Source organism: Mustela putorius, unplaced genomic scaffold, assembly GCF_011764305.1.
Source record: "Mustela putorius furo isolate JIRA1106 unplaced genomic scaffold, ASM1176430v1.1 tig00003834_pilon_pilon_pilon, whole genome shotgun sequence".
In the NCBI taxonomy this organism is placed as follows: domain Eukaryota; kingdom Metazoa; phylum Chordata; class Mammalia; order Carnivora; family Mustelidae; genus Mustela; species Mustela putorius.
In genome coordinates, this window is record NW_025421987.1 from 107,297,200 (window position 1) to 107,318,065 (window position 20,866).

The following is a 20,866-nucleotide window of genomic DNA, read 5'->3' on the forward strand; positions in this document are numbered from 1 at the left end:
GAAGGACACAGACCCGACAGGGCTGCAGTGGCCAGAAGCTGGTGATGGACCTGGGAGGGGCATAGGACGTGGAAAGGTGCTGGCTGGCTCTATGTGGGTCTTCCACCTCATATCAGGGGGCAGAAAATGGGGGATTTCTGCATTTTCTGGAAAGACCTAAGGCACACTTTTCAGAAAAGACCTTTTTCAGGAAAGAGACAGATTTTTTCTCCCACTGTCCTCACCTTCTTCTCATGACACTGCTGGGGAATTTGGTAGAGGTTAGTCACTCCTATTAATTCATTACTAATTTGGTTAGAGGGAGACTGGTCTTTTCTGAGTTCATGCTCAGAAACTCAGGTGTTCCAAAACTGAACTCGCTGCCCTCCCTCTCTGCACACACCCCTCCACTTGGGGCCCCTGTCTCAGGGATGGCCTTGCCCCATTCCTGGCCCTGAGGCTGGAAACTCTGCCCCTTTTCTTCCACCTTGAATCGGTGAGAGACTTGTCAGTTCAACCTCTGCAGCTCTCTCCTTACATCCCCACGGCCATCCTTTTGTCTGACCTTGTACTCTTTCCCAGGCCATTATGACAGTCCTCATTCCTGCCAGATGCTCCTTCTAATGCCAACCATGAGCCAAACCAGCAAGAGGCCTCTGCAGCAATGGTGTACTGGGATTTTTAGAACCGACTTTGAACTAGACCCATGATTGAGCCCCATGCTGGGCAAAACAAGCCAAGAAGACGTAATTATCCAGACCAAGAAGGGGAAGATAGTTCTGTCCACATAGCGAGCAAAGTCACAGACAATGAATGTGTGCTGTGGGGAACTTGAGTCGTATGACCTTGATGAAGTTTGAAGGGCAAGGTGTGTGACAGCAGGTGTTGCAAGCATCTAGTGCTGCATTACACAGCGACCCAAAACTTAGTGCTTCCAACAATGACAGCATTCAGTTTGTTCACACATCTGTCATCTACATAAACTTGGTGGGATAGCTCATTTCTGCTCCACTTGGCATGAAGGCTGGGGCTGGAATCCTCTGGAGACTCTTTCAGTAACACGTCTGGCAGCAGATGCTGGTTGCAGACCGAAACTTTAGCTGGAGTTGGCGGGAACAGCGACATGTGACCGCTCCACGAGCAGGGGAGATTGGGCTTCCTTACGTTGTGATGTCTGGCTTCTAAAGGTCCCAAGAGAGACGGAGCCAGATGGATCCTCGATCAGGACTTAGCTTCAGAGGTCACACAGCGTCACTTCTGCTTCATTCTCTTCATTAGAAGCAGGCAACTAAGATCAGCCCTGATTGAAGGCGAGGGAACAGAGACCCCACCTCTTGATGAAGGAATGTCATTGTCACACTGGAAGAGATGCATGTAGGACAGGAAATACAGGTGTAGCCAGTCTTCGTGAAACACAGCCACAGCAGGGCATGGAGCTGGAGACAGACAAGGTCTAGGATCTGTAGCATCTTCAATACCGTACCAAAGGCATGAGTTTTTATCTTATAGGGAATGGGGGCAGGGGGCAGTGAGCAATGTTAATTGAGGGACAGCCTGCTTGCATTTGAGTTTGAGAAAGCTGTCTCTGGGGTGGTGGGATGCAGGGTTTTAAGGGGGCAGACAGGATGCCAATGAGAGATGGCTGCAGTAATCCAGGGAGAGAGGTGGGTTGGGGATGAGGCAGGACCTGCTCGCATAGCACAGGGCCAGTAGGACAGGCGCCGGCGAGAAATCAGGGGGCTTCCCCTAATTTTGATTCGGAGGCCTGGGTTTGACTTCTAGATTTCAAAGACACCACCACCTCCCACCAGGTGATTATGGATCAAAACTGAGTTAAGAGCCACCAATTTAGCCCAATTACCTCACAGGGAAATCTGGGGCCCAAGAGGGTGGGAAATGGCTAAGGGAGCTCGGTGGAGTGAGAGGCAGCCCCAGACTGGTCCACCCAGGCATCTCCAGTGCCTGGCCTCTAAGCCCAGAGGGCTGACTGTGTGCAGGATGCTGGGCAGGCATGTGGGATCCCCCTCTCTGGACTTCAGTTTCCCCGTTTGTAAAAGACAGGGGACTAGTTTTCAAAAACACCTTTATCATAAAATCTCAAGAATGCCAATATATGAGGGGAAGCAGAGCAAAGGGTCCCTCGGGAGGCAGGGAGGGAGTGCTCCCTCCCCCTGCAGATGGGCAGGCTTCCTTCTGTCCCTGGTGAGGAGCTAGGTGGCTGCGGGCTCAGGCAGGAGGCAGTCGGGAGAGGCATGTGGTTTTGTGGGTGTAACGGCCTCCTTGGATTTGGAAACTGTGAGCCTGATGCATGGGCAGGCAGCCAGTGCTGGGCCGTCAGAAGCCCCAGGCTGGCCTCACAAAGGCTCTGCCCTGGCAGGTAGGAGAGGGAAAGTCAGCTCTGATCCCATAGCCTGGAGAGAGGCCCCTGCACATGGGGTGGGCTCAGCTGTGCAAGGAAACGGAAATGAAGGTGGAGCCCCAATAGCTGTCCTAAGATGCCAGGCCTTCAATTAAGAGAAGAACATTGGCAGGCCATGAAACGTAAGGGCACCCCACCCTTCCCTGAAGGAAAAGTGCAGTCTCCAGAAAGGGGTACCTCACAGGGGAGCTCAGGGATATGGGGCTCCTGGCTCTGAGCTTGCTTTGGCCCAGCACACCAGCCTAGAACCCAGGAAATCCCAGAGCTCAGCCTGGAGCCAACTCCAGATGCTACAAACTGCTGTCTACCCTCGCAGCTGTGTATCTGTCCCATCAACCCAAAACTCACATTCACATTCACTCAGACCCACAGGGACAAGCTTATGGGGTGGGGTGGGATGCAGGGACAATGGCCTGGGGCCTTCCTGGGACCCCTATCATCCATGCAAGAGAAGCAAGCACAACCACAGACACCCCAGATGAGAGGTGGACTGGGGGGGGGTAGCCATTCGAACTGGGTAGTTTGCACCATCACGGTGAATTAGAGGTGAGCCTCAGAGAATGGGTGCTGATGCTGGAGAGGGGAATGGAGGACAGGTCAAGAGGAGTGAAGCAATGTGACCCACGGCTTATTGTGCCCCTGGGAGTGAGCTGCACTGGCTGGAGCGTCACTTCCAGGCCGCCCAGGACATTGGAGGGAGGGCAAAGCAGTGCCCGCTGGGCTCGGCGGTGCAGTGAAGGCACTCCTCAGTGCTAAGTGCCCCTGGATGTGGGGCTGGTGAGTCAGGCCCCTGCCTTGGGGGTGCTTCTCCAGCACCGTGGTCCTGCTAGGCCGTTTATGCTGACCGGATGTGAATGGCAGGAATGAAGGGAATGGTGGACAGCACTGGGCCAGTCCTTGGAGTGGGGTATAAATCACAGGTATAACCCTGATACTGTTTCACCCTCAAGACCATCCCATGATGGGAGTGTTCCCACGTAACAGGTGAGGAAATAGGCCAGACTTCTAGCCTCCCTGCTCCGAGGTCCCACAGTGGAAGGCCAAGGTTGTGGCCGGGGCTGGCTATCTGGAGGCCTCAGCAGCCCGTGTCTCCTCCCACAGGTGTTCGTGCTCTGCCATGGCCTTCTGCAGCTCTGCCAGCTCCTCTACAGCGCCTACTTCAAGAGCTGCCTCACCACCATCGAGAAGCGCTTCGGGCTCTCCAGTTCCTCCTCGGGGCTCATTTCCAGCTTGAATGAGGTAAGCAGGAGGTTCTGGTCCCTCAGACCCCACTTGTGCACCCCCACCCCGATCCAGAGTTCAGCTGGGGGCTCTGGGAGGGGCAGGGGAATGGGGAGCTGGGAGGTACACATGGGGAATAGGGACTGCTAGATGGGGCCAGTGTGGTGGCCGCTGCATTTCCTGAGGTTTCCCTGCCCTGGGCACTGAGCAAAGAGCCTCTGGCAGCGCCGGACTCTAGGGCCCAGTTACTGCAGCCCTGTGAGCAAGTACTCTCCTCGCCCCACCTGACAGATGGGGGCACTGGGGCTGAGCGTGTGCCGTGGCTTGCCCCGGCTGTGTTGGGCCATCTGCCTCCCAGCTCTGCGTCTATCTCATTGAGTTCTGTGACCACGCACAAGGTTACGTGGCCTCTGCTCATCCGTGGTCCATGGGTAGATGAGTCTTAGGCGTGCGGGTGGAGAAGCAGCCCCGAGCCCTGTAGCTCCTCTCTTAGGAGGATCACAGGAGCCAGAGCCCCGCAGTGGCCTTGACTTCCAAACAAGGTCAGCTCTCTGTGACATCCCAGCAACGGGGATTTCACACTGTCCCTCAGTGACCGCATGTCAGAGTTAGAGGAAGATGGGGTGGCCCCAGAGATCAGGAGTGGGGGGTCAGAGGGCAGGGTCAGGTGGGAGTCACTGGAAATCAGGGAGGAAGAGGCAGAGGAGAGCCCCCTCTGTTGTGGCTGTAACCTGGTCGTTCCACGTGAAGCAATGTGTCTCCCTGGCCTAGCTTCTCTCTTCTCTTTCCACAAGGCCCACTCTTTTGGGATGGAGGCATAGCCTCTCCCTCCCAGAGCAGAATTCCATCTTAGTGAAATTCAGGTTGATATAATTTAAAGCCCGGCCTCCACCAGGCCAGCTTCTAAGATAGAGCCATTAAAAAAAATGTGGGGCGGGGGGGCTTCTAGCTGGCCCCTTTCTATTTCCCCATCCCCAGTCCTGCTCCCAGCTGGAAATACGCCTTTGCCCTTTACTCCTTCACTCTCAGTGGCCTACACACAGTGCCCTCAGGAGCCCCTGCCCTGGGCCAGATCCCCCTCGAGGTCCTAGGAGTGGGGACATCTCTGCCTAGCCGTGGTTCTAGATGAGGAAGCTTACAGCTAAAGCCTGATTGCCCCATCGAGGCTGGCCACAGCCACACATACAGGGCAGCCAGGGTCTGAGCCCAGGTCTGGCTGATGGCCCCCATGCTAAGGCCCCCCCTCTGAACCCCAACCCACTGCTTCTACCAGTCCTCCTCACTCCGTTGTCCACAGCCCTGCTCTGCCCCAAACACATGGCCAGAATCTCTGTACGCACCCCCCAACATGGTTTGTCTCTGCACCTGGGACATGCAGGTACTTGCCCAGCTGCAGCCCTGTGGCCCATCAGTCACTCCTGCTGGCCTCAAGCCCTTTCCTCTGAGCTCCCTCCTAGAGCCACTGCTTTTTGTCTATGTTTATATGTTTTAGTGTGTGTGTATGTGAGTGTGTATATAGACGTGTGTCTCTGTCTGTGCATCCGTGTCTCGGCTTCCTGGTGATGCCCCCACATAGGCTGTGCTCCTGCCACTTGGCCAGCTCCGGCACAATGCGGACCATAGCACAGGGACCTGGTACCCCTCCACGGACTGGCCCTCCTTGGGCTGGCCTATGACTTTAATAATGCCCCTGGCACACATCGTCCTCACTCATGGAGGGGAGACAGAATCTCTAATATTTGGGTCACTGCAGTCCTATCCCTGGCAGGTGTCACTAATCAACCACAGTCGTCTTTCCAGCTGAGTCCAGGTTCTTACTCTTCTCAACATGGTGTTCTAAGCACACTGCTAATCAGTATCATATTAGAATCAGGCTGCTGCCCAGTCTCAGAGCTTTCCAGGCTGATGGGTGAGTGAAGGGGAGAGGAGGGCCGGGTACAAAGGGCCAGCAGCAGGATGAGGAGATGGCTGATGTGAGAAGACACAGGCATCTTGTCCAGTGAAGCAGCTGCTTCTCCTGCCCACTGCTAAAGGCCAGGCCAGAGCAGACAAAATCGGAGGGAGCCCTTGAGGCCCCATCCTTAATGTCTCCCACCTGGATTTTGCCTGGGGCCCCTGGATTGGGGACACAGATGGGCAGGGATGTGTTACAATGGAGCTTGGGTTGTAGAGGGGCTGAGAGGCTGAGGCATGGACTATAGAGGCCCTCCTCTCCTCAGCTAGAACAATGATATATTATATTGAATAATGATATATTATATTGTATCATACCATATTATATTACATTGTATCATATAGCATAATATATGTTTGTTATGTTATGTTTATGTTATGTTATGTTATGTTATGTTATGTTATGTTATGCTACACTATGTTATGCTAAAACTGTTTTTGCAAAGGGACTCCACTGCTGAAGAAAAGTTTGGGGACCAAGGACTTAAGCCAGCATCCACCATAACAGCTGTGGAGGTCCTACTTCCCGCTGAGAAACGAGCACACGGCCTGGGAGTGCTGGAAGGGCCAATCCAGTTGGGTGGGGCCTAGGTTACCCAGGTCTTCCTCCCCCTTTGGGGCACCCTGCCATCCCTCACCCAGACCTTTTAAAGTCAGCTTCAGTTAGCTTAGCTGGTATAGTCCGACACAATCATGTCTTTAAAAAATGATAGAGAAATAAGAACATGGAGAGATAAAATCTAAGAAGCTTAAGAATAATGCTTTGCTTCCAGGATGCGTTTCAGAATCTCCTAGAGTGATATCTGGCCAGGGGCTGGAGCAACCCCCTGCATCAGGCTGGGTTACTCCCCTCCCCCCACACGCCTTCACTCCCCCTTTCTTTGTGTTTTATAAACAGTCTTACTCTTGGTGACAAAGGAGGGGTCTTCCGAGCAACTGTGTCCTCTTGAAAAAGCCTATCATTTGTTCATTCATTCACTTATTCAATAAATATTTCAAAAGCACCAACTATGTGTCAAACACTGCTCTAGGCACAGGGAGGCAGGAATGAACAGACAGAACCCTCTGCTCATATATCATTCTAGTGATAAATGTAACTTTTTTATATAGAAATAAATAAAACTTGGTAGATCAGACTACAACAAGTGCCATGAAGAAAAATAAAGTCACGGAGGGCAATGGTGGCTATATTTGAAATAACTATTTAAATTATAAAAATATTTAAATAGAACTTAAATTATAAATATATTTAAATATAACTTAAATTATAAGTGATATTTAATTATTATAAAGATAAGGTATACTTACCTCCTTTTTATTGAGATATAATTGACATTCAATATTATATTATTTTCAGGTATACAACATAACGATTGGACCTTGGTATATATTGCAAAATGATCGCCACAATGAGTCTAGTTAACATCCAGCACCTCACGTAGTTACAGCTTTTTTTCTTCTGATGAGAATTTTTTTTTAAAGGTTTTATTTATTTATTTGACAGAGAGAAATCACAAGTAGATGGAGAGGCAGGTAGAGAGAGAGAGAGAGGGAAGCAGGCTCCCCGCTGAGCAGAGAGCCCGATGCGGGACTCAATCCCAGGACCCTGAGATCATGACCTGAGCCGAAGGCAGCAGCTTAACCCACTGAGCCACCCAGGCACCCCTGATGAGAATTTTTAAGATCTACTCTCTTGGCCACTTTCCAATAAAGAGGACAGTGTTATTAACTGTTGTCACCATGCTGGACATCACATCCCAGTACTTACTTCTTTTATAACTGGGATTTTGTACCTTTTGAGGACCTTCACCCATTTCATTCACCACCACCCCCTCATTTTTCAGAGAGGCCCTTCATGAGAAGTTTCCATCTGAGCATAGGTCTAAAGTAGGTTAGATGTCCGGGAGCCCTGTGGACAAGTAAGAGAAGGGGCAGCAAGTACAAAGGCCCTGAGGAGGGTGCATGTGTGCAGCTAGGAGAGCAGCTGGAGGCAGAGAGCAGCTAGGGCGGAGTGAAGGGGAGGGACGGAGGAGAGCAGATCAGAGCCTTCATGGGGCAGGGGAACTGGCTCCGTAGGGCTGTGGAGGCTCTGGGGCAGATTTTGCCTTTACTGTTTGGGGTTTGAACGAGGGAAAGTGGCTTGATGTGTCAGCAGGACCACTCTGGCTGCTGGGTGGAGAATAGGCTGCAGGGAGACAAGAGTGGAGGCAGGGGGCCCAGGGAGGAGGCCGCTGTGAGAAGTTCAGAGAGGAGACGGCAATGGCTCAGACCAGGAGGTAGGGAGAGAGGTGGAGAAAAGCAGCGTCTAGGTGGTCATTGAAGGTCCATTCAGTGGACGAGCTGACGGCGGTATGTGGCTGATGACCGAGCCGTCAGGGATGACGCTCAGGTGTTTTGTTGAGCCATTGGTAGGATGCAGATGCCGTTTATGGAGATGAAGAGGACTGGGGTGGGAGCCCAGGTTTTCAGGTCGGTGAGGAGGCATGAGGTTTGGGTGTGCCAAGCCTGTGAGAATTAGGAGCACACACAGAACATGGAAAGCCATGGGACCAGATGAGTTCACCAAGACAAGAGCGGAGGTTCAGGGCCTGAGCTGGGAGAGCTGAGAGTTCAGGGAGGCAAGGAGGAACCAGCCAAGGAAAGGAAGAAGGAACTGCCAGGGGAAGAAAACTAGGAGAAGGTGCTGCCTAGGAAACTCAGTGAAGGAAATGTTTCAGGAAGGAATGGTTCTCTGAATCACATGGTGCTGAAAGGGTAAGCAAGAAAACTAAGATGTGGCCCGTTGGTGATCTTGGTAAGAGCCACATACCAAGACTCTGGCTCCTATTTCCTGAGACAGGGGCACCTGCTTTTCTAGCCAGAAGGAGACCGTGGTGTGCATGGGGCAGGGCTGTGGGTACTGACATTCAGGGCTCCTCCAGTCCAGAGGAGCTTACGTTCTGGGCCGGAGGATCATCTCTTTGGACAGAGTTGTAGTCAGAAGATCTGCCCACACCTGGTTTTTTTATCATTTAAGACTTTGCTCCTTAAGCCGAGTCTTCCCTTCCCTTCCCTGGCTCAGGTGGGGCTCGGAGACCACACATTCCAGGGAGCGCCAAGAACGTGGAGTTTCTGATGTTTAGAGCTAGGAAGGAGCTTGGGGTGTCTTAGTCCTCCTCCCTCACTGACAGGAGTGGAAGTAAGCCCAAGAAGGGCCAGGGCCAAGTCAGTAGCAGAGCTGTGGGGCAGAAACCCGCTTCTCCAAGAGGCAGTAGACCAGTCCAGTTAAGACTGGCTACTTTAAACTCGGGTAGTCCCTAACCTCATAGCCAGGGCAAGTTACCCACTATTCTGAGTCCCACTGTTGTCACAAAAAGAGAGTTGTTGCATCAGGAAATGAGACAGTACATGTTGCTTGGTGGTTTTTCTGATTACTCAGCCAGTGTCCCTAGGGCATTTAGTCAGTGTGTACTATTCCTAGGAGCCAGCTGGAACTGGAAGCTTCCTGGGACTTTGCCCCAAGAGTTTTGGGCCTAAGATGGTTGAAATTTAGGCAATGAGGTTTTCATGGTCCCTAGGTACTTTCCTTTGTCTAGTCCAAGAGGCTGAGGCTGGAAGGGATTCTGACGGTAGGGGAGAGCTGACTCAGCATGTCCTGAGCCCACTGTAGGGCTCTCTGGGTGAGGCTGACACAAGGTGGCCTCTTGCATCCCTGCTTTTCCTGGGCCAGCTACAATCAAGTCTTCTCTGTGTGTGAGTAGCCACAAAGGCTCAGGCCTCACCCGGCCCCTCTGCTTTCTCTGCAGATCAGCAACGCCATCCTCATCATCTTTGTCAGCTACTTTGGCAGCCGGGTGCACCGTCCACGGCTGATCGGCATTGGGGGTCTCCTCCTAGCCTCGGGTGCCTTCGTCCTCACCCTCCCACACTTCCTCTCAGAGCCTTATCAGTACACCGCGGCCAGCATTGGTGAGTGGCCCCCAACCCCTGCTTCAAGGGAATGAGGAAGGAGTGGGCATCTTGCCAAAGTTGGTGGGGATGCTTCTGGGATAGTGAGTATCACTCTAGGGCCATGCTGTCCTCTCCCACCAGAAAGAGTCCGTGGCTTTTATTGTTTTGCTTCTCCCCAAAGCACACCTGAAAGTGAAAACGTACAGAATTATGCAGAGATTTGGAGCAGCCCTGACTTGCTGAGGTCACAGCGTACAGCAGGTGGCTTGCCTCCCCCATGATTCCTCATACTTTCCTCTGCTTCCTGCAAGGAATGATCCAGTGCTCGCAAGTGGGGATGCTTTCGAGCAGTGCCTGTGATGGGCTTGGCAAAGGGTCAAAGCTTTGCCCACGATGAGATCTGTGGATTTTCTGCATGTTCAATCATGTGTTTAATACTTCCTGACATTTGTATGTTCGTCCGTCATTCTTTAGGTTACAATACACTTACACTCTGATCTCATTTGATTCTCCTGGACACCTGCGAAAGGGAAAGAAAAGGTCGGAGATGAGAACTTGGCACTCAAAGCTGTTCAGTAACTTTCCCAAGGGTGCCAGTCAGTTAGGGAGAGACAGACCCAGGTCTCCCGATTCTTGAACAAGTAGCCCCTTCTGTAACACAGTCTCTGATTCTTAGTGATACGCCCTGTGGGAGGCAGACATGTATGAGGATTTTACCTAGGTAATAAACAAGAAATTAAGTAACATGAAATTGCCTGGTAAGGGTTCCCTTTCCTTTGAAAAAATATTTTATTTTTTAATACGAAAAAATCAAAATATAGCCAAGTAAAGAAAATAATACAACAAACACTTAAACATACTGATCATTAAGATTTATCAGTTTTCCTTCAGATGCCTCTTTTCTTCTTTCCGCTTTTTTCTTTTAACAGCTTTATTGAGACGTAATTCACACACCATACAGCTCACCCATTTAGGGTATACAGCCCAGGGTTTTGGTATATTATGGTTTTGGGGTGTATGTGTGAGTGTGTGTGTCTGTGTGTCTGTGTCTGTGTCTGTGTGTCTGTGTTTTCAAGTAGGCTTCACACCATAGGGCTTGAACTCATGACCCTGAGATCAAGACCTAACTGAGATTAAGTCAGAGGCTTAACCAACTAAGTCACCCAGGAGCCCCTCTCATGTTATTTTTTTAATTGTGGTTAAGTATATATAGTATATATAAAGTATAAATGTTGGGACACCTGGGTGGCTCAGTCAGTTAAGCATCTGACTTTGGTTCAGGTCATGATCCTAGAGTCTTGGGAATAAGTCCATGTTGGGCTCCCTGCTCAGTGAGGAGTCCACTTCTGCCTCTACTCTTTCTCCCAACACGTGCTCTCTCTCTCTCTGTCTGAAATAAATACAATCTTAAAAAGAAAACATAAAAATTGCCATCTTAACTAGGAAGTATACATTTAGTGGCATTAATTATATTCACAATACTCTGTAACTATCACCGCTATTTCCAATTTTTTTTCATCAATTCCAAACAGATACTGTACCCATTAAGCAGTAACTCCACTCCTCTCTCTCCCCAGCATCTGGTTATTTCTAATTTGCTTTCTGTGAGTTTGCCCATTCTAGATATTTCATGTAAGTGAATCCTACAATATATGTCCTTTTGTATCTAGCTTATTCTATTTTGCATCATGTTTTCAAAGTTCATCTGTATTGTAACATGTATCAAGAACTTCATTTCTTTGTGGCTGAATAATAAGCCATTGTATGGCTACAGTACATTTTATGTACCCAGTACCTGTCCATGGACACTTAGGCTGCCAGACACCTCTTTTTTTAAAAAAAGAACTGAGACAAGGGCATTATGCTGAACAAAACAAGTCAGTCAGAGAAAGATATATACTATATGATTTCACTCATATGTAGAGTTTAAGAAACAAAACAGGTGAACATAGGGGAAGAGAAGGGAAAATAAAATAAGATAAAAACAGAGAAGGAGGCAAACCTTAAGAGATTCTTAACTCTAGGAAGCAAACTGCAGGTTGCTGGAGGTGAGATGGGTAGGGGCTGGGGTAACTGGGTGATGCGTATTAAGGAGGGCATGTGATGTGATGAGCATGGGCTTTTATATGCAACTGATGAACCATTAAACTCTACCCTTGAAAATAATAATACATATTAATAATAATATGTTAACTAAATTGAATTTAAGTTAAAAAAATTTTTTAAGAATTAAAAGTGCAGATAACAGCACTCAGAAAAATATAAACCACAATGCCTGAGTGTCGAGAGGAACAAAAAACTCGAGGGAGGTTGAAGCTGTCTGATCCGTTGAGAAGAGCTGCCTGTGAGGGATTTACTTTTCTGTACAAATTGAAGTCTGCAATCAGAGTTAAAGCATAGAAAAGGAAATTATCAGAAATAAAAAGAAAAATTATTTGAACTGGTACATCTAGAAACAAAAAATATAACTGTTGAAATAAAAAAGTGATGAAGGGAGGGGCGCCTGGATGGCTCCGTGGGTTAAGCCTCTGCCTACAGCTCAGGTCATGGCCTCAGGGTCCTGGGATCCACATCTGGCTCTCTTTTCAGCAGGGAGCCTGCTTCCCCCCCTCTCCCTGCCTGCCTCTCTGCCTACTTGTGATCTCTCTTTCTGTCAAATAAATAAATAAAATCTTAAAAAAAAAAAAAAAGAAATAAGACATAACACTAGAAAGAAGAAAAACATACTGATATGCAGTGATCTCAGGACCCTGAGATCATGACCTGAGCTGCAGGCAGAGGCTTAACCCACTGAGCCACCCAGGCACCCCTGTGTCTTATTTCTTTAGCCTTATCTTTTTTTCTTCTACAGGTTTAGAAGTTATACATTATTAGTTAAAAATTATTGGAGAGTAAGATTGACTTTGGGGGGGCATGACACACTGTTCTATAAATTTGAACACATTTATAAATTTGGGTAGCCACCACAATCAGAATACAGAGCAGATCCATCGCTCCAACACGTCCATCGTGCTATTCCTGCAGGGTCACACTCTCCCCAATCACCTCAACCACTAGCCCATTTCCATCACTATGGTTTTGTAGCTTTGAGAATGACATAGAAATGGCAACATCAGGCAGGTAACATCTTGAGGCTGGATTCTTCCCGGGGCCATAGGCCTTTGAAATTCACTGAAGTTGGTGCATGTATCAGTAGTTCATTTTTATTGCCGAATAGTATTCTGTTGTATGGATATACCACAGTTCACCTTTTCATCCATTGAAAGACTTTTGAATTGTTTCCAGTTTGTACCAAGTACAAGTAGAGCTGCTATAAATATTTGTGTCTGGGGGTGTCTTTTATAAATATAAGTTTATGATGTTGAACATCTTTTCATGTGTTTATTTGTCATGCATGTGTTCTCTTTGGGAAGGTGTCTGTTCAAGCCTTCTGTCCATTTTGTAATTGGATTATCTGTTTTCTTGCTCAGTTTCAGTGTTCTTTATAAATTCTGGATACAAATTCTTTATTGGGTAGAAGATTTGCAAATATTTTCTCCCAGGTCTTAGCTTATCTTTTATATTCTTTTAAAACTGTCATTTGTAAAGCAAAGGTTTTTCATTTTGATGAAATACAACTTATAATTCTTTTTTCTTTAATAGATCATGCTTTTGGTGCACATTTAAGAACTCTGATTAATTCCAGGTCAGGAAGATTTTCTCCTATGCATGTTTTTTTTTTCCTTAAATTTTATAGCTTCCCACTTAAATTTAGATCTATGATTAATTTGAGTTAATTTTCTATAAGATTCTTTTTCTTCTTATTGCATATGGATGTTAAATTGTTTTAGCATCATTCACCGAAAAGATTATCTTTTGGGGTACCTGGGTGGCTCAGTCAGTTAAGCGTCCGCCTTCTGCTTAGGTCATGATTCCAGGGTCCTGGGATCAAGCCCTGCATTGGGCTCCCTACTCAGGCAGGAGCCTGCTTCTCCCTCTGCCTGGTGTCCCCTCTGCTTGTGCTCTCTCTCTCAAATAAATAAATCAAATCTAAAAAAATAAAAGACTACCTTTTCTCCACTTAATATTTTTACATCATTATTAAAAATCAATTGATTATACTCATGTGGGTCTTTTTCTAAACTTTCTGTTCTTTTCCATTAGTCTCTGTGTATGTTCTTTCCCACTCTCACACTGTCATGGTTACTGCAACTTTGTAGTTGAGACTTAAAATTGGATACTATGGTTCCTCCAACTTTCTTCTTCTTTTTCAAAATTGTTTTATCTATTCTTATTCATTTGCCTCCCCATAAAAACTTTATAATCAGCTTGTCTCTACCCAAAAACATGCTTCTGGAATTTTTATTTAGAATTGCATTAAATTCATAGATCAATTTGGAGATACTGGACATGTTTATGGAGTCTGCCAGTCCATGAACACAGTATGCCTCACCCTTGCCCTTACATTTTAACACTGACCTATGACTTCACAATCCCTAAAGCTAATGAATGTCTTTATTCTCCAACAGAACAAAGTAAGGGTGCTGAGATGTTTTACTACTCACTGTCCTCTTCCATCTTCCATGTTTTGTTGACCCGTACTTCTGTTCTGCCTGTCTTTAACCTCCCCCTAGTACCCATTATTATTATAGTCACTGTTAATTATAAATAAGTCAGCACTTACATGTATTTACCCACAAGTTTACTGGTTTATTTGCTCACAATTGCTTCTGGCATTTCATCTACCCTTGTTGATTTAATTTCCTTTCTCCTGAAATATATTCATTAGCATTACTTGCAGGTGGGCTCATGAATGAGAAAATCTCTAAGTCTGTGTCTGAAAATGTCAGTTTAATCCTTGTCCTTGAATTATGGTTTGGCTGCAAGCAGGGTTTTAAACTCATAGTTATTTCCTCTCAGTGATTTGAAGGTAACATGCCTCTCTCTTCTGGCTCCTCTTACTGGTATTAGGACTTCTCCATCAGTCTCAACATCATTCTTTCTGGGAATTCCATTTTTTCTCTCCAGTTGACTCTAAGATTGTCTCTCTTCTTTGTGGTCTTGCTTGTCTACCATATGGTGTCTCAGTATAGGTTAATTTTTACTTACCTGTTTAGAAGTTCAATGTGCTATTATTTCTTTTGAATATTAAGGTTTTCCTTTGGTTCTGAAAAACTCTCAGCCAAAAATGTTCCTGATACTGCATAACCCTATTTTCTCCATTCTTTCCTCTAAAAATCCATATACTGTATTAGATATAAAAATACAGAAAATATATGTAAACATATATAATATATAGTATATTATATATAATACATTAATGCATATTTTACAAAATGTGTTATACATAATATGTTTTGATGTTTGGCCTCCTGGTCTCTCATCTTTCATAGTTTCAAGTGCTTAATTCATCTAAGTTGCCTCCTGGGTGATTTCCTCATGTACGTCTTCCTGTTCACTTAGTCTCCCTCCAGCTCTCTTAATCTGATTCAGCTCATACTCTGCATTGTACATTTTAATGGCTCTATATATTTTGTTAATTTCTAAAGTTGTGTTAGTTTTTCAAATATCTCTGCCCTATTTTATGATTTTTTTATATTGTCTTATGATTCCTATTTTTCCTCTGGTCTCTTCAATTCTTTTAAATGTATTTATTTTATATAGTCTTTTTCAGTTGGCTCCCCTTAGCTAAAGTTTTGGGAATGTGAATCCTCCCCTGTTTTGTGTTTGCTTGCTCTTGTTCATGGTGGATTATTTCCCATATGTTTAATAATGTTTGGCTGTGGCATCATTTGCAGTGGAATTTTTTTCCCGTGTAGAAATTTTGTGTGGTCTGTGTTGGGGAAATAGCGTTACAAAGTGGTTTTGCATTTGCATTCACTCAGCACCCTAGGAACAATGCTGCTTTGGAGCTAATTTTATGATAGTTTATTGGCTTGGGATAAACTTGTACATGTTTTGAAGGATGTAAGAAGTGGCAGTGCTTTTGTGATGGGCAGCAATGGTAGGCCTAGTCCACAAATTCTCATCCTTGGCCCACTGTATTGGATCTAAAGATGTCTGAGGATAAATGAGCCACCAAAGGATGTGTTAAGGAAATAACTGATTCTGATTCCTCTTTACCTATTTACTTAAATGTCGGGCTTGGATTTTTTGTTTGTGTGTGTGTGTTGTTGTTGTTGTTGTTTGTCATATCTAGAGGTCAGGTTCAAGAGTTGAATCACTTAGAATGATAAAAAGGATTCCCCCTTTTTTTTTTCAAACTTTATTTATTTGAGAGAGAGAGAATATACACATGAGCTGGGGGATGGGCAGAGGGAGATAGAGAAGCAGACTCCCTGTTGAGCGAGGACCCCCCACATGGGACTTGATCTGTGACCCCAAGATCATGACCTGAGCCAAAAGCAGATTCTCAACCAACCGAGCCACCCAGGTGCCCCAGAGGGATTCCTTTATGGGTTGTGAGTCTTCTGTTATGGAAGCTGGAATGGAAAAAGAATGGAGCCAGAGTAGCAGTGTCTAATGATGAAATGTCTGTTGGGTTCTGATCATGGGAATCTACCATGTAAATCACCAGTGAACTCATCTTTTCTCATGAATGTCTTGTGGCCTTGTATCTATTTGGACTATGTAGAGACTGAATCCTTCTTCAAGTAGGTCCAGGAGGAAGATAGACCCAAATCTAGGTGTACTGCCATGCTCTTTTCCCTCCTCAGTCTAGACAAGGGATTTGAGGCCAGCTCTGAAGGAGAGTCGGACATTGCTGGCTTCCATCCAGACAACCCCGTGCCAAGCTCACTCTAGACCCCTTCCTCAGCAGCATGAGGACTGGGTTAATGAAACCAGCAAGGAGCCTGGGGCACTGAGGCCAAGCTGAGGGAAGGGCACCTTGCCAGGCATCACACACTGTGGGTTGGTGGATTGGCTGCCCATAGCGTGAGCCACATACCAACGGCATTTGCTCCGCACAGAGCAGCCACCACAGAGGGTGGTCAGAGATGGGCGGGCCTCTGAAAGCAATCACTCCGCTCCTTGTTAGGGATAGTCCATTGGCCAGAGTTCAGCCCACCATGATCCTCCCTGCTGGGAGGGACACACTCTGCCATTCCCTCCTTGACCTCAGTTCTCTTAGCCAAACTCCACGAAGAGGGAACTGAAGGGGACGGGGACAGGGACCACAGCTGGCCTCTCAGCCTGCAGGGAGGAACCACAGACCAGGAAAATTAACTTTTTTTAGTGTTGTTGCTCATTTCATCTGTGTAAATTCTATTTGGATAAACAGGCACAGCAGTCTCCCTTACTCTGGCCAGGGTCAGAGCCGCAGCTGGAAGTGCTTAGGGCTGAGCCACCTTCAGGGCATCTTCCTGGGGTCAGGAGGTGGGATGAAGAGGACTTCGGCCCAGCAGCCACATCATGGCATCTATCTGGGCCTGTGCGGTGGGTACTAGTGCAGCATGGGCATGTGCTATGCTAACATGTGCGAATGAAAATAACTAGAAATCTCACTTCATGGGAAAAGTTTGAAAAGCAGCTCCTATTTCAAATGTATTCCTACGGGAACTTTAGGTTTGAATTATGCAAGGCAATCAGGAACAAATGCGTTTTATTAAATGTACCACCCTGAGTGGTGTTCTGGAGTCAGGCAGTCCTTGGGAATGGGGACTCCCTCCCTCGGACTCCCTCCTCCGCAGCCGAGACTCAGTTCCTCCCCATATGAAACAGACACTTGCCTACAGGGCTGTAAGTGGTGGGAGGATGCTTGCTCAGAATTTAGCCTGTTAAATGTTGGTGTTTATAACCTATGGTAGTAGAATGGCGAACCTGGGTGGCTCAGTCGGTTAAGTGTCTGACTTTGGTTCAGGTCATAACGTTGGAGTCCTGGGATGGAGCCTGTTCATTCCTCTGCCCCTCCCCCAGTTCATGTTCTATCACTCTCTCTCTCTTTCTCTCTCTCTCTCTCTCAAAAAAATAAGTAAAATCTTTGAACAAAAATGATCGGCAATAATGGGGACAAGATATGTGTTATGCTGGGTAAACTAGGGTCCCAAATGAGGAAGCATCCTGCTTCCAGTAGCAAGCTGAGTCTCACAGCTCATGGCTGATGGGCCACGCATCCTGGTGCCATCTGAAGGCAGCTTCTCCCTCGTCCTCACTGTAGGTCTTCTGCTCTGGCCTGGAGCAGGGATCTTCCCTCGACATAGTCCCAGCTGCACACTCCATATGTGAGTCCTCAGTGAGTCTCTAAGTTGAAGCTTGGGCTGCTTTTCTGTTCTATTCCCAGACCCTCAGTTGGAGCAGCCTGGTATGATGGGTGGAGCACGGACTTCAACATTCAAATGTAGCTCAGCCATTTACTTGCCAAGGTTCCTTAAGCAAGCTCCTACTTTACCTTGCTGAACTTCAGTTTCCTTATCTGTAAAATGGTACCCATAATACCTTCACTTTCGAGATGTTCTGAGGGCAAAATTAACACAAAATAGTATAAGTAAAGTGCCCATGTTGGCTGTCCAGCAAATTTTTCTTTGCCTGCCCTTATTGTGACATTTGAAATCTGTTACGCATAAGTAATGACCCCCAGGCCTATTATGTCTTGATTGCTGATTTCCTCCCCTGGAGCAAAGCTACTCCAGAAATGAACATGGGAAATGAAGAGTAACTATGTATTTTAGGAAAAAAAATAAAGAGGGACTGAACATTGTGGGAATAACGGAGACCTTTAAAACAACTAATTGCTAATTTTAAAAAAGGCCAGGCAGACATTTATGAATGTTTAGATTTTCTAAATGTCAGAGGGGTCCGGAAATGTGCCCTGGCGCCTTTAGAAAAAAAAGACTAGTTACCTAGCCAAGCCTCCAAGACCACTTCTGGAAGGCGCAGAGAGGTTTTGGTGGATGGGAAACAGGCCAAGGTGACACCAATTCCCTTAGGAAATAAAAGAAGGGTCTTCGGAAACCAGTGTCTGGCAGGACTAGGTGTAACCCGTGAAAGATCCCAAGGAACATCCAGAGGGAAGTCAACTACTACGCAGACAATGGATATACACAGGCAGGGAGCTTCCTGTAAGATAAGAGGTGGGGGTTGGATTACATTTTTGAAGCAGGCAAGAGAAGAAAGGGGAGTCACTCTCCAGTCCTTTATTCGTAAATGTGCCAGCTCATCCATCCCACGGGTGTCCCTGGGAAGGAAGGTGGTGAGGAGGCATAAGGAAAGGAAGCCTCAGGATGAGAAGCCTTCAGGAGAAGAAGCCTCCTGAGTGATGGTTTCTTCCTCGGTGGACAGCACACATGGCCTAGAATCAGCTCCCCAACCCCCAGAGCAGAACCCACCCCGCTGAACGGTGGGAGCCACTCAGGGTCCTCCCGCTGAGGGAACTGCTCTTGGCAAACAAGCTCAGGGCTATTCGGTGGTGAACGCCCAGCTGGAGTGAGATGGCTATGCTCAGAAGGTGTCCGGGGTTGGCGTGGGGGGTTGGCAGTGTGAGTGTGTCTGTGGGGTAATTGTGTATAGGTGTGTGTGTGAGGGAAGTTGTACTGGTGTGGACGGGAAGTGGTTGTACGCGGAGGTGGGAAGGGTGGAAGTGGAGCTGTGTGCAAGGGAAGAAACGTGGGGGAGGCGTGTGGAGGGTTGAGATGGGGGTGGATGTGAGAGGAAAAAGTGTGTATGGCAGGAGTTGGTGAGGGTGTGGATGTGGGGGTATATATGCGGGCAGAGTGTGTATGTTGGGAGGTTGAGTAGGTGGGCAGTTGGGGTGGAAGTTGTTCAATTTGGCTAGTTGGATCTATTTAACCTGAAAAGGAAGAGAAAATAACAAGGGGGGGTCACAAAACACGTGGGGGTGATTAAATCAACTGAGAAAAAATAGCCCTAAACAGATGAACACAGCAAAACCTAATGAAATTTGATGTGCAACATTTTTAATGCTTATTAGGACAGAATAGAAACCTACATTAGGGGAAGGCCGGGGAAGGAGCTGGGGCTCCTCAGGTGAACTGGTCGTTTCCATGGCAATAGGACTGTGGTCTCTCTAAAGGCCCCAGCAGCTGATCTGAGAGTAGTTGACTGTCAGGCTCTGTTAGCATCTGTTTTCCTTGGCCAGCCTGGAAACGAGAACCCCTTGTTCTCCCAAGTCTCCAACTGAGGTCTGAGTAGGGACCTGAGTGTGGCTCCCCCTCCCAGCCAGGCCCCCAAGTCTGGTTTAGCCATTTCCCCTGTTCAGGAGTGAGGCCAGGGTGTCAGCTCTGCTTGGCTCCGGGTGGGGGGGTGGACAGCCCTAGGCAGCAAGCTGCACCCTGCTAGTTGTATCCTGCACCCCACTGCCCTGGGGAGAGTTACTCCTCCAGTGCCTGCCCCCCCTACCCCCCCGCTGATTGTATGCCTTGGGTGTGGTGGGAGGTTGCAGGGGGGTAGTTCCCTTGGGAGAGTCAGCACACAGGGTGGAAAAGAAAATATGGTTACTATTCCAGTGGCTTTGGGCACCCCAGGAAAACCGTTAAGGAGTGAGGACTAGCCCTACAGAAACAGAGTGCGGGCCCCTCTCCCACTGGGGATTAGGATTTGAAGAAACCTTTGATCTCTCATTCAGGAGGCCTGGGGCTCCCTGAGGATCCCTGGAGGACACAGGGAGGAACGTTCTGCCCTTCTTGCCACACCTGGTAGAGCAGAACCGTTGGCTGTACCCAGACACCTCCTGTGGCCCAAAGGTTTGAAATGGGAACCACCAGACATATCTGGGTAGTGTGTTATCCACCAGGAGGCAGAAAACCAGCAAGAGACAAGGACAGAAGCACTCTTCAGGATTCACAGCTTGAATGGGCCACCGTCAGAAAGGATGTGAGGCTCATATCTAAAGGGGGGAGAACAGCAAAGAGAATCCAGAACCACCATGATGGTGGTAGAAGGGGAGGCCTTTGGGAGGTGATGAGGTCATAAGGGTTGTGCCCTCATAAGAGGTCAGAGAGCTCCCTCACTCTCTTTCTGCCTTGTGAGGACAGAATAAGAAGGCTCTCAGCAGAACCTATCTGTGCCAGCTCCCTCATCTCAGACTTCCAGTTTCCAGCACTGTGAGAAATAATTTTCTCTTGTTTCTAAGCCACCCCAGTCTAGGATACTTGGGTATAGCAGCCCAGACTGATTCCTTTAGCTTCATTCTCCTTGACTGGAGCCCCCTCCTTATAGCCTCAAGCCTAATTTTAAGTTTTCAGGCTTTTGACTCTCTTTTTTTCCTCCTTTTAAAAAATTAGCTATAATGTATTATTTGTTTCAGGGGTACAGGTCAGTGAGTCCTCAGTCTTCGGTAATACCCAGTGCTTGCTATACACATACCCTCCCCAGTGTCCATCTTCTAGTTACCCCATCCCACCACCCATGTCCCCTTCAGCAGCCCTC

The 20,866-nt window shown here is 47.5% G+C and overlaps 1 protein-coding gene across 2 annotated transcripts in view; it reads left to right on the forward strand.

Annotated features, from left to right (window-relative positions):
- The window catches only part of SLCO2A1 (solute carrier organic anion transporter family member 2A1), a 77,059-nt gene that overhangs the window by 29,598 nt on the left and 26,595 nt on the right, over positions 1-20,866 (forward strand). For both annotated transcript variants that reach the window (XR_006609231.1, XM_045088892.1), the window contains exons 2-3: positions 3,500-3,637; positions 9,358-9,520. Coding sequence is in view for 1 of the 2 variants with exons in the window: in XM_045088892.1 (XP_044944827.1) it covers positions 3,500-3,637; positions 9,358-9,520 (301 nt within the window). In the remaining variant the exon portion in view is untranslated. The remainder of the gene's footprint in view (positions 1-3,499; positions 3,638-9,357; positions 9,521-20,866) is intronic.